This window comes from Brassica napus, chromosome C2, assembly GCF_020379485.1.
Source record: "Brassica napus cultivar Da-Ae chromosome C2, Da-Ae, whole genome shotgun sequence".
Lineage (NCBI taxonomy): Eukaryota > Viridiplantae > Streptophyta > Magnoliopsida > Brassicales > Brassicaceae > Brassica > Brassica napus.
In genome coordinates this window covers 1,083,621-1,097,134 of record NC_063445.1, presented here as the reverse complement: position 1 = coordinate 1,097,134, position 13,514 = coordinate 1,083,621, and the positions used below count along the sequence as shown (strand labels likewise).

The following is a 13,514-nucleotide window of genomic DNA, read 5'->3' as shown; positions in this document are numbered from 1 at the left end:
ATTACCAAATTTTCAGTTAATTTTATATATATATTTTTGTTGATCAAACCATTTTAAACCCGTCAAAAAAATCAACGTTAGATATTCATTAACAAATTTAACCATTAAATTTTAATGGATTTAAAATGACTTAATTAACAAAAAAAAATCATTTGATAATTAAAGTGTCAGGTTTATAGTTAAAACCTTTTTGGCTTAAATTTAAAATATTAAATACACTTTGGCTGTTTTCCCTAGATTAAAACATAATACAAGATTCATTAACATTGCAGCATCATTTTTCTTGTAATAGTATATCACAAGTAAATGATTATTAACATTGCAGCAGCATTTTACTTGTAATAGTATATCACAAGTAAATGATTTTGAAGAGTAAATTACTTTAAAAAGTCCGTACAAATAATACAAAACGCTCTAAAATGCTCAGCTGTTTTTTTTTTCTTATGGGGTTTTGCAAGCAAGAAACATGAATTAGGAATAAGCTCAAAACTGAAGCAAGAAGGTAACAAACGGTCTTGGATGATTCAACATTTAAGCAGCTTGTTGGGCAGAAAGCCTCTTCCTAGCTTCCTCAATGATAGTCAGCTTAATACCTTTACCCTTTGGAAGAGACACCCACGGCTTTGTTCCTTTCCCCAGAGTAAACACATTGCCCAACCTCGTGGCAAACTCATGTCCCGTAGAGTCTTGAATATGAATCGTCTCAAAGCTTCCCTTATGCTTCTCACGGTTCTTAATCACACCAACACGCCCTCTGTTCCTGCCACCAGTCACCATCACAACGTTACCGACGTCAAACTTGATGAACTCAACAATCTTGTTCTCCTCGAGGTCGAGCTTGATGGTGTCATTGGGTTTGATGAGCGGGTCGGGGTAACGGATGGTGCGACCGTCGTATGTGTTGAGGTAAGGGATTCCCTTTTGTCCGAACTGGATGGTCCTAACCTTGCATAGCTTGAACTACACAACGAAACAAATCAACATAATTCTCAATCAACAAGGTCAAAATGTAATATGTGTTGCTATTGGTCAAAACGCTTATTCGTGGCTTTAATACTTAATATTATTCTATAAATACAAGTTTTTAATTAAATTCTTTATATAATATAATTCAAGAGTTTTGCATTCTTTTTTAATAAAATTTATACTTATCACATATAGGCAAGATTTAAAAAGGTGGCCTAATACTTAATATTATTCTATAAATAAGAGTTTTTAATTAAATTCTTTATAAAATTCAACAGTTTTGAATTCTTTATTTTAAATAAAATTAATACTACTCACGTATACGCAAGCATTAAAAAGGTGGCCTTAAAACTTAGTATGATTCTACAAATAATAGGTTTTCAGTAAATTCTTTATACAATATAATATAATTCAACAATTTTGCATTCTTTTTTTTTAAATAAAATTAATACTACTCACATATAGGCAAGATTTAAAAGAAAATGCAGTATAATACCTTGGCTTCCTCGTCCCTAATGGAGTGGAGACGGAAACGTCCCTTGGTGTCATACAGAAGACGGAAGTTCTCATTCGTCTTTGGGATGGAAACAACATCTATTTACATCAAAATGCAGCAGCTTAGGCTATTGATCAAAATGCAGCAGCTTAGGCTATTGATCATCATAAATGTGGTTTAATAAACCAGAAGAGAGAGAGAGCCGTACCCATGAAGCCAGCAGGGTAAGTCTTGTCAGTCCTGACTTTTCCATCGACTTGGATATGCCTTTGCATGAGGATGGAGATGACCTCACGGTATGTCAAAGCGTACTTCAACTTGTTCCTGATGATCAGGACGAGAGGGAGGCACTCCCTAGACTTGTGAGGTCCAGAAGAGGGCTTGGGAGCCTGCGAGAAACAGTTTAAGACAACATGTTACAGTGTATTTATAATGAATGGTATTTGAAACACATGTTTTGAGATTAGGAAAACGTACGAAGGCACCACCAAGTTTGTCAAGATCCCAATGCTTGGGAGCATTGAGCCTCTTCAAATGCTTCTTCAATCCCCTTGCCTGCAAAATTTACAATACAACTATTCAAAACATACACAAGTCAAGGAACCAATCAAATACTTTTTATTATTATTATTATTATTTTTTACCAACCAAATAAATTAATACAAAACTATCACATTTGATAGAGTCTTGTCATAAGGACATTCCCAAGAAGCTCAATTTTCAAAGACAACAGAACATTGCAGTCAGTGTTCGGTCCTAAAACATAACATTCGCTAGATTACGAGTAAACTAGAGTGGCCACTGATCCTAGGAGACTAACAAAACGCTCATAGTTTGAATGTACATGTCTATGCAGAGCTGAGCAATCACTGAATATACAAGAGACACAGAGAAACATAAGCTAAGAGAAAAGCAATAGATTTGGACGAACCATGTTTGCAGTTGCTTCGGAGCGGACGACGACGACTTCTTCCTCTCAGTGGCGGCAGTTCCCGGCTCTCTCAGCGATTATATATCAAAAGAAAAATGTAACCCCTAGATTTGTTCACTCATATAATTATTGGGCTTATTTAATTATTTCAGGCCCATTAACAAATCTGAACTAACCAAGGGTCTGATCTTATTTCGCTTCTTCGGCCCAGAAAACAAGACTAAATTAACTCGAGAAGATGAGCTGAGCAGTGAGCACTACTAAATGCCCTGTGAAATTTACGCGGAATATTGTATGTACTAGGGGTTAGCCCGCCCTACGGGCGGGTGAGTCTACGATAAAAATATTTAATATTTTAATTATTTTAATTAATTAAAATTTAAAATAATAAATATATTTTAATTTAAGATTATATTAAATTTGTTGGTTTAAATTAAAAGAGCCATTAAGGGATTTTTAGTGAACATAAATTATTGAATAAAAAAATTAAATAAAATGTAATGATTTATATAACATGTTAGAACAATATCTATTCACCAAATTTGTTTTCTTGCATAAAATTAACCTTGAAAAAATTAATATATTTCTAGACCTCAATTCATTCATCGGATTTATATTAAATAGATATGTTCATTTTTGTTCGTAATAGAAATTGAAAAATACTCTTTTTATATTCCTTAAAACTAATTTATGTATACCTAAATTAGTTAGAAATAAAATATAGAGAGAGCAAACAGTAACATTTGTAGACTGATCCATCTATGTTGGTTAGATTGTCTCCTTGCTGTTGACAAAAAGGAAAAAAAAAAGATTGTCCCCTTGCTCTTCAATTATAACAATTAACAACTTGAGTGTCAAAGCTAACTAAGACCATTGTATTTTAGGTTATCACATAGTTTTAGGAAGGTTGTAAATCAATCGTTAGGAAATGTATTAGATATTTTTAGCAACAATAAAAAAAGAAATGTATGGATATGTTGGCAGAAAAGTTGCACGATAGCGTCACCTATTAGACAAATGATTGTTTTAGTATTTAGTTTGATCTTTGATTTTTTTTGTGAAGAAGATGATGGAGCAGCATCAATCGTTCACAACCAAGAGAATTACAAATATTTATTTGCATCAATCATGATTAGAGAATGTATTCATTAGCAAAAAAGTCAGATAATAAGCAAAGAACTTGGGAAAAAATCATGAGAAAAATGAAAATGAAGATAGAGATGGTTCACATAGGAAATGCCAAAAAAAAATACAGAGTTCCAGTTTCTGATTACTCTCTTATCTCATCCTACCATTTGGAAGACCATTAAGATTCACTCAGAATGAACATGCGACAGTGAACTCACCAACTCAACATCACCAGCTCAACAGTGAGATCTCCATACATATAAAAAGCACATCCTAATTTTTTTCTTCCTAATCGTCGTCAACCGCACAATACCACTGGATCTGTTAACACATCCGAGGCAAATTTAAACTCAATGATATTGTTTAACTCTAAGTCACAAGAAACAAATGAAGAGAAGAAAGACGAATTCCAAAGCATTTTTTATGGGAAATACTTCTCTCTCGCGCTTGGGAAGATAACATTTGACTAAGCATCACTTTTCTACGTTCATCAGCTTCCCTAAACATACGTTCCAATCAGAGAATAGTTTAGCTCAACATAGAGTTTTTTTCAACTAATAGATAACAAACGATACACCTCTTAGCATTTTCTTGCGCTTTCTATTGATCTGGATTCTGATGATTGCATGCTTCCCCTGCACATCAGGTTAGTTCACAATGAGTCACAAAATGCAATTTTTCTCAATTGAAAAAAAAAACAGAACTGGCATACGTGAAGGTTATTAGAAATTAGAAGTTACAGTGCCATGTTGAGCCATCAGCTCTTGCATTTTCCTCTGCCTAATAGCTTCTTGTTCATGTTCTGCCTGCACAGAAGGAAGTAAAATGGGCAGATATATAAACACAAATTTTGGAAGAAGAATTCGACGCGTACCATCCCGATTCTCGAGTGGGTTTGAGAATTCACCATGACGAAAAGCTACTGTCTCTCGAGAGTGAAAGGTCGCGACGGAGATATCAAGTGCTGGTTATCTACGCGATACCAAACAATCTTAAGCCCCCATCCCCCGATGAAAATCGAATTACATCGTCGAGATATAAATCCAATAACGCAAACAATAAAAGACAAAGAGACGAATAAACAAAGAACAGAGATCGAAATGCCTAAACAAAGGATACCATCATCAGGTGAGGCTTACCCCGTGAGATGTTATTCTTAGAAGGTCCTAATGGTTTTTAACGTACATCAAAATTTATAGTAGTTACCTATCCATCAAGCAGGATCAGATCGAGACCCATCGACTTTCCTCCTATCTTGACACAAAATTTATACTACGGCCTATCTTGAGCTCTGAGAATCGGAGCTGTTGATTAGCCATTATCGGATATTGGTGAGAGAGCTTTAGGGTTATGCCATTAAAGGCAGACAAAATAGATGATTGTGAAGACGCTCAAACCCTCTATATATATACTCCATGAGCGAGCTTGAAGAAGAAGTAAAGAAGCAAGATGAAGTTGTGGGTATTGAGGGTTCAATTCCGTAAAGACTGCCGTTTTTGATTTGAATCGCTGAGAAGAGGATTTGGAACGGCGACGGTTGGTTAGGTTAAAAAGAAAAATCAAAGTGAATAACATACGTTGTTAGGAGTGCCACGTGTCAACAAAAGCCCCATGCTTCCTGATGATGTGGAGGGCTAAGGAGAGAGCATAACCCAACTTTATATATATAGATAGTATTACATTTTCTATACTAAATTAAATAAAATTTTTAAAACACTATATAAACTTTACGTGTCATATTTTTTTCTTCTCGGATTTTATAACAGTGCATATTCCACACTGAACTAAGCTAAATTTAAAAACAGTACATAAATTTTTAAAATTGTGTTTATATAAGTTGATCATCAAAGGTGTTAGTCATTCGTTAATTTATCAAAACGACGTTATTTTAGATAAAATTTTATAAAATTTAAATTTAAAAATATTACATAAACTCTCAAAATCATGTTTATATCAATATATTTTAATTTTTAGTAATACTATAAAATAAATATTTAAAATAATAATTCATTTAAATAATTATAGATTTATTTGATAAAACTAATCGATCGAATCCGCTTCATTCGGGACTTTGCTTCTCAATTTCATGATTCTAATGTAATGGAGATGTATATGAAGATAGTAGGACGAGCAACTAAAGTGTGGTTTTGCAGGATGTACAATAACTAGAACAACAATGTGAACCGTTGTAGCAGGAACATGAAAGAATACAAGAAACATGACCAATATGAACAATCCCTCCAAGGTGTGAACATTACAAGCCCTTCTAACTTCCTTTTCTTAATGTTTTGTCCGTACAATGGCAGGAGGAAGCAGAGAATGTGTCATCAAGTCCTTATAAAACAATGTGCGTTAGGTGGACGAGTCCAAAGGACAATATATGTATATGTTTTTTCTGTACTTGAATGTTTCAACTCAGCTCAAATCTACGGATTTATCGAAATCTCTAGAGATAATTACTTCTTCAGCTGATGTATTGAATCAAAATCAACACAAAGTTCTCAAGACATATGAATTAAATCGAATCAATACAAGGCTTAAGAGAAAACTCTTGATTAATATCTTTCAAAAAAATGATTATCAAAAACACAATAAGGGTCGGTTATAAACCTCCTAACCCTTCTAAACAGAAAAAACTTAATAAAAAAAGGCATTATAACTTTATCTTAGAAAATGAAATTCTAAAAAGCCGTTAATTGAATAACTGTTGCTTGGCGGTGAAGTAAGCATCATGCTGCATCCTTCGCATCTTCAGGTTTGATTTCATTCTGGTCGATGAGTAAACCGTTGTTCAGAGATTCTGAAGGAACCGTGCCTGTCGTTGGAGATGGCAAAACCTGTGATTTCAACAAGAAAAGATTGTGAGGAACTCGGAGAGAAGAACAATCTTTGAGGATTATGAGTCAGAGAGAGAGAGAGAGAAGAACAGAGAGACCAAGAAAAATGAACAAGTTTTTGAGACAAAGAAAACGTACGAAGGGACCAAAAAGTTTATCAAAACGTGTATTGAGCCTCTTCAAATGCTTCTTCAATCCCCTTGCCTGCAAATTTTACAAATAAAAACATTCAAAACATACACTAACCATAGAAACAGAATACAAAAACATTATAGACTGGTCACTGATCATAGGATATTGTGAACCGTTTTAGAAAGAACAATACTGTGAACCATTGTAGCAAGAACATGAAGAAGACAAGTAACACGACCATCAACAACATCCCTCTAAGGCGTGAACACTACAAGCCCTTTTAAATTGTATTTATCGAGCACTTAATATACATTTCCTAGTATTTTGTCCGTACAATACCAGGAGAAGGCAGATGATGTTATAACACAAGTCCTTATAAAACAATGTAACGTTTACTCTTTTCTCATGTGCGCTTCTTTCTTACGAGTCGAACAAAACTTAGACTTTGTCTTCCGAAAAAAAAAAACATATGCGTTAGGTGGACGAGTCCACAGGAGAATATGTATATACATTCTTTTTTTGAACTTGAATGTTTCGTTTCCCTTCTCACGTAGGAAACACGAAAACACAATTATAAACTAACCAAGACAGAGATAACCAGAGGTCAAAAGCAGAGATCCCCACGTCTTCTTTTGTTTTCTTGAAAGATAAGTCTCATCTTTATCATATCATAAGAGGTAAGAACAAGATTCTCTGTGTTTTGCTTCTCACTTTCTTGTTAACTCTTGAACTTTTGTGTCGATTAGGATGGAGAACAAACCAAGTATATTAACCGATAAATACGAGGTTGGAAGATTACTAGGTCAAGGTCACTTTGCCAAGGTATATTACGGAAGAAGCATCCACACCAACGAGAGCGTAGCTATCAAGATGATAGACAAGGAAAAAATCAAGAAACCTGGACACAGCGAGCAGATCAAGAGAGAGATCTCCGTGATGAGCCTCGCCAAACACCCAAACATCGTCGAACTACTCGAAGTCATGGCGACAAAAACAAAGATCTACCTCATCCTAGAGTACTGCAAAGGCGGAGAGCTTTTCGACAAGATCACAAAGGGGAAAGTGAGTGAGAAAGTCGCTTGGAAGTACTTTCATCAGCTCGTCAACGCGGTTGACTTTTGTCATAGCCGTGGAGTGTATCACCGCGACATTAAGCCGGAGAATCTCTTGCTTGACGAGCACGATAACCTCAAGGTTTCTGACTTTGGTTTAAGTGCACTTGAGGAGTCTAAGCGGGAAGATGGTTTGCTTCATACATCTTGTGGTACGCATGCTTATGTTTGTCCTGAGATTGTTAACCGTGAAGCGTATGATGGTGCTAAAGCTGATGTTTGGGCTTGTGGGGTTGTCTTGTTTGTTCTTTTGGCTGGTTATCTTCCTTTTTACGACGCAAATCTAATGGATATGTACGTGAAGATTGGTAAAGGAGAGTTCAAGTGTCCACGTGGGTTTCCCGTTGAAGCTAAGAGGCTGTTGTGTAAGATGCTGGATCCTAACCATGAGACGAGGATCACCATGTCAAGAATCAAGGAGAGTTCTTGGTTCAGGAAAGGTTTAAAGCACAAGAAGCAACAAGTTAGAGAGGTTAATCCCATGGAGGCTGGTGGTTCAGGTCAAAGTGAAAGCCATGAGCCTCCTCCTCCTCCCAACCTAACAAGCTTAAACGCTTTTGATATTATATCATTGTCATCAGGGTTTGACCTAGGAGGACTATTCGGAGACGTGCACAAGAAGCAAGAGTCTAAGTTCACGTCTAGAAAGCCTGCTTCGGAGATTATTTGTAAGCTGGAGGAGGTGGCTAAGGGGCTGAAGATGAAGATAAGGAAGCAAGAGGCGGGGCTGTTTAAACTTGAAGGAGGGAAGGAGGGGAGGAAAGGGAAGTTGTTGATTGATGCGGAGATATTTCAAGTGGCGGAGACGTTTCACTTGGTTGAAGTGAAGAAATGTAGTGGGGATACTGTGGAGTATCAGAAGCTGGTGGAGGAGGATCTTAGGCCTGCTCTGGCTGATATTGTTTGGGTTTGGCAAGGGGAGAAGGAGGAGGAAGAGCTGGTGTTGCATGGCTAATGGTTTTATTTGCATGCATCCATTTGTATAGATAGTTGATTGTTGTAACAAATTAGGAGCTCTTTAACCATTTGTTTTGTTTCATGTGAGCAGTGTTTGTGAGTTTTATTGAGGTTTTGGTTGATACAATGGAAGGATGTTATGAATGTGGTGTGATTAAGATAAAATCTTGGTGAAGTATATAAAAGTTTTTACAGTGTTTTATTTCACAAACTATGTTTCACGGTTAGGGTGTTCAATCCGGATTTCGGTTTCGGTTTACAAAAAAAAGCTATCATACTAAAACCAAATCTATTTTGGTTTGGTTCGGTTTAGTTTTCGGTCGGTTATATACTAAACCATATTCATATACCGCAGCTTTTTTTAAAATTACATTCATCTGGTATATTCATTATTATCAAATCCAAAACACTTTTTCTATTTCGGTTCGTTTTGGTTATAATTAGTTCGGTTTTACCGCACTAAACACCCCTGTCACATATCAATATAGCCATATTGAACATGGGCTGTTGTTGAGCCTCAGTTTTTGGTGTGGGCCCTTATAGTAGACTGATTGAAAAGCCCACCAACACAAAGACAAGACCCATGATCGTCTCTTCAGTCTTGTCCTCCTCACATCTGTCGGAGAGATAAACCAAACCCCAGCAGAATCTCCTCGTATCTGATCTAACCATGTCTTGCACTTCTAATGTCTTGCTATCCCCAAACGGCTGCGTTTTACCATCTCCCAAGCCTCTTGGCAGATTCCTCAGCGCCAAGTCCTGCGGAAGGAAACTTTGCGTCTCCGTCGTTAGAGCTTCTTCCGATGATCCTGATTGTAATGCCGAGGAATGTGCTCCCGACAAAGAGGTACTCTTTTCTTACGGAATCACAATGTTTTTTTTTAGAAGATGCTCGCAAAGTAGTGCAGCTCTGTTTTCTTTTTGTTACAGAGTATGGATGAGTAAAAACTTGAAAAATCTCCATGATTATGTATTAAGATTTCATAAAAAAAATTGGACAACTTTAGTGAAACACCTAACACTTAGAATTGGTATTAAATTGATTACAAACTAAGAAAATCTTAAAATTTGAAGAAAAAAAAATGATATTGTTTGATGGCTGAAACACACAGGTTGGGACAGTGAGTATGGAATGGTTAGCTGGAGAAAAGACTAAAGTGGTGGGAACGTTTCCACCAAGGAAGCGTGGTTGGACTGGCTATGTTGAGAAAGATACTGCTGGTCAGACTAATGTTTACTCTATTGAGGTTTTCTACAATTATCCACTCATACCATCCTTTTTTTAGTTTTTAATATATTTTCCTTGAGTCAGTTTTAATATTTTCCTTGAGTCAGTTTTAGTATGTGTAAGAAAGGATCAAAACAGAGAAAAAGATTTGGAGAGAAAGCTTCAATCTTTTTGATAGGCATTAGACTGTAGTAGAGGCATGACAATAAGTATAAATAGGCCGGATTAAGAGATTATCTTTAACTAGTTTTTATTATTTTTAACTAGTTTTTTTTTTAACTAGTTTCTTGCTTTGGAGCCTTTTGGTTGTGAGTTAGTTGTTCTCTTCAACAAATCTTCAAGATAATAAAGAATTTTATGCTTCTTGATCTTATCAGTCTAGTGCTATAATTGGTGTCATTTGCTATATTTTGTTTTGGCTTCTTCTTATACTCTTTATTGTCTAAAATTTTGTTGCTGATAAATAGCTGGTTACTTTTTTGCAGCCTGCAGTGTATGTAGCAGAGAGCGCCATAAGTTCAGGTACTGCAGGATCTTCGTCCGATGGGGCTGAGAACACAGCAGCAATCGTAGGAGGTCTTGCACTCATCGCACTCGCTTCCGCTTCCTCTATACTCCTCCAAGTCGGAAAAGACGCCCCTGCTCGACCAAAAGCGGTGGATTACAGAGGACCGTCTCTTAGCTACTACATCAACAAGTTCAAACCTACAGAAACTGTTCAAGCTTCTGCCCCTTCACTCACGGCAGCTCCACCGGTGGCTCAGCAAGAGACCTCACTGCCGGAAACTATGGCTAGTGAGGCTCAACCTGAGGAGGCGTCTTCTGTTCCTACAACAAGTAGCACCTAAAGGGATTAGCCTAGGATTCGGTTATATGTTTTGTGGAAAGATGAACTGAAGCCTATATACCTATAATATTATGCATGTTTGTTAATATTCAGATATAAATATTTAATTTCTCTGTTTAATTAATTTGACTATAGATATATGAACAAGGTCTTATCATCTCGGAACTTAAACACTCTTTGCCCTTACAGTTTTGAACCTTGTAAGTGTTTTGAATCTTGTAGGTGTAAAGGTTTTGAACCTTCTAGGTGTCTCAGAGGCTTCTCCTTTGGTTTTCAAAATTAAACAGTCTTTGCCCTTAAGAGTCTTAGGTCTGCTTCTATGGATTGTTGGCTATAACACGTTGCTTGTAAAAAAAAAGTATTCAAAAAGCAAGACGTATTTGATCCCAAAAGAAGAAATGATAAAAAAAAAAAAAGCAAGACGTAATAGTTTACTTTTTGACCCATCCATCATCTAAATCCTTACTCGATAAACACGAGGGAAAAAATCGCTTCACGCATCTGTGTAGACAAGATATAGAGGAAGAGTAATGTCGCGGACTTTGGTTAAGAGTCGCAATCAAAAGATAGTGTATCTTTCTCCATTACAGTAAGCCGCAAGTCAGTCGACTGCTTGTCTATATTTGTCGACTTAAGAGTTTACAAAACGAATAGGATAAAGAAAGCAACGTAGGCAGTAGGCTCCACTTCCCCTAATGCATCATGTACCGAGCTTGTGCGTCTTACGGCATGTCGATATATAATTCAGCTCTTAATATCTTTACCACTACTACGTCATACTTGTCTAAGATGATATTTTTATAAGATTGTGTCGTTACTTCTAGGCTCGGGCAAAACACCAGAACCAAAAACCCGAACGGTAACCCAACCAAAATAATCAAAACCAAAACTATACCAAATTCTTCAAAAATCCGAACAATTCCTATATTTCTGTATCCAAATTAATCGAATTTGCGAAATAAGACAATTCTTAGTTTTATTATCCAAACCGACCTAAATCTGAAACTACTCGAACTGATCCGATTCGAAAATTTGCCAGTTCTTATATGGATCCTCTAGGCTCATATCTGAATTACCGGATACTCAAAATACCTGATCTGAACCGAACTCATATCCGACCTATATCCAAAATCCCCATGCCTAGTTACTTCTTTTTTTTTTGATCAACTGCCTAGTTACTTCTTATTATGTTCATTATCAAGTTTAACAGTTAAATATCAATTGTCTTTGTTTTCATGTTGTTTGTTTTTTTTATTTTTGCCGTGTAACCAAGCTTAGAAATCTTACATTTTTATCAGATTCTGTGGATTTCATTTTTAAATAATATTTACATTTTTGGTAAAAAAATAGAATGATTTTTTTATATATCTTGAAAACGACTGTATATAAGTATTGTCCCAATATAAGGTGCGGGTACTCAGCTATAGGCGTATATGTTTTTGTTCTTTTGCTTGACAACGATACCCAACTAAAAAAGTTGGTCCATAACATACATGAGGTGTGGAAATGAACGTGATACGACGTGGGATGGGAGTGGTTATTTCATTAATATGGGACTGTGAGTGTGCTTGAACAGAACATGATTCGTCCCAAAGATGAAGACTTTTTAAGCTCCAAAGATAGATTTAACAAAAAATACACTTACAAAGATTAAGATTAAGAAACAGATGACGCAAAGACAGATCAGTGTTCGAATCCAAACAAACTTTTTTTACAAGTGAAATCAGAACCATTAAACACGTTATTCATTTTGTCTTCTTTCTTGTGCATGTGCATGAGTAACCTTTAAAAGTTTGATTCTTATCCTAATTAAAATAGTATGTTGTCAAACAAAATTTTAAATAGTATAGTTAATATGATAAATAATCCTAGTTAATCTATATACCAAAACAATTGAATATAAGAAACTTTCCCTTTTATTGAAAAGAACATTCGTAGGTCGATAACCCATTAACATAAAAATCTAGAGTTGAAAGGAAAATACAAAATCAAATCAATTCAGTCTTATATTCATCGTTATGTACAAAACTTGAATAGCATATAATTTTCACTTGTTGACAAGATACAAAAATGTAGATATTTTTTTTTGTACTATAGCTATAACTAGGTGATAACCCGTGCAAGTTGCGCGGAGTGAATTGACTCGGTGATTTAATGTTTGACATCCAAAATAAAGTATGTATTTGCAATATATGATTGATAAAGTAGGACTTTATAACAACGGAAGAAAGTTTCAAGAACGGTAAAAGCATATTTAAACAATAGAATAACTCTCTTATAACTAAAAAGCTCATTTATTATTAAAATGCATAATTAAAGAATTTATCATAATATTTCTTAAATAAGATGTTGAAAGTCAAAACAAAAATATAAATGTAAATAAAATACTAATAAAACGAAAAAATCTTCAAATTAATAGACACTCCAACTTCAACTTCAATTTGCTGGCATAGGAATTCTGTGACCATAGAAACAGAAGAAGATAAAAATTAGGGCACAAATTTTTTTCTTATCGCCAGCCAAAAAAACACTAAGTAATAATTTAGAAGATACTTACTTCGATTTGAAGTTTTGTATTTCTGCCATGTCCTGATCAAATAAGACTTGAGAAGAGCTTTATATGTTAGTGATATATCTGAAACCACCTACATAAGAAGTACAAAATACATAAGATATTTTAATCTGCAAAATATGCAATATTATATAGCTAACCTTCTCCCCAATGGATTCTCCATGACCTCAAAACACAGACATTCACTGGAGCACGTGAGTTAAGGTTGTATTCATTCAAAGTCACTGCTTCCTTTCCATAGGCAACACACTTTAAGTGTTTTAACTTGTAATTCATTTGGTGAGTTAGCATATTGATATATATGAAAA

The 13,514-nt window shown here is 35.4% G+C and overlaps 3 protein-coding genes across 3 annotated transcripts; 2 read left to right on the top strand and 1 right to left on the bottom strand.

Moving 5' to 3' along the window:
• Positions 1-360: 360 nt before the first annotated feature.
• Positions 361-2,509, bottom strand: LOC106422591 (40S ribosomal protein S4-1). The gene is made up of 5 exons (XM_013863370.3): positions 2,394-2,509; positions 1,940-2,017; positions 1,671-1,851; positions 1,463-1,560; positions 361-960 (listed from the first exon to the last, which is right to left on the bottom strand). The coding sequence occupies exons 1-5, from the start codon at positions 2,394-2,396 to the stop codon at positions 532-534; spliced, it is 789 nt and encodes a 262-aa protein (XP_013718824.2). The 5' UTR covers positions 2,397-2,509; the 3' UTR covers positions 361-531.
• A 2,452-nt stretch (positions 2,510-4,961) lies between these two features.
• Positions 4,962-8,748, top strand: LOC106422724 (CBL-interacting serine/threonine-protein kinase 2-like). The gene has a single exon (XM_013863501.3). It carries the CDS (start codon positions 7,238-7,240, stop codon positions 8,555-8,557), a length of 1,320 nt encoding a protein of 439 aa, XP_013718955.1. The 5' UTR covers positions 4,962-7,237; the 3' UTR covers positions 8,558-8,748.
• Positions 8,749-9,134: 386 nt separating this feature from the next.
• LOC106422613 (protein MAINTENANCE OF PSII UNDER HIGH LIGHT 1-like) lies at positions 9,135-10,754 on the top strand. The gene is made up of 3 exons (XM_013863399.3): positions 9,135-9,406; positions 9,672-9,806; positions 10,273-10,754. Exons 1-3 carry the CDS (start codon positions 9,230-9,232, stop codon positions 10,633-10,635), a joined length of 675 nt encoding a protein of 224 aa, XP_013718853.1. The 5' UTR covers positions 9,135-9,229; the 3' UTR covers positions 10,636-10,754.
• Positions 10,755-13,514: the final 2,760 nt, after the last annotated feature.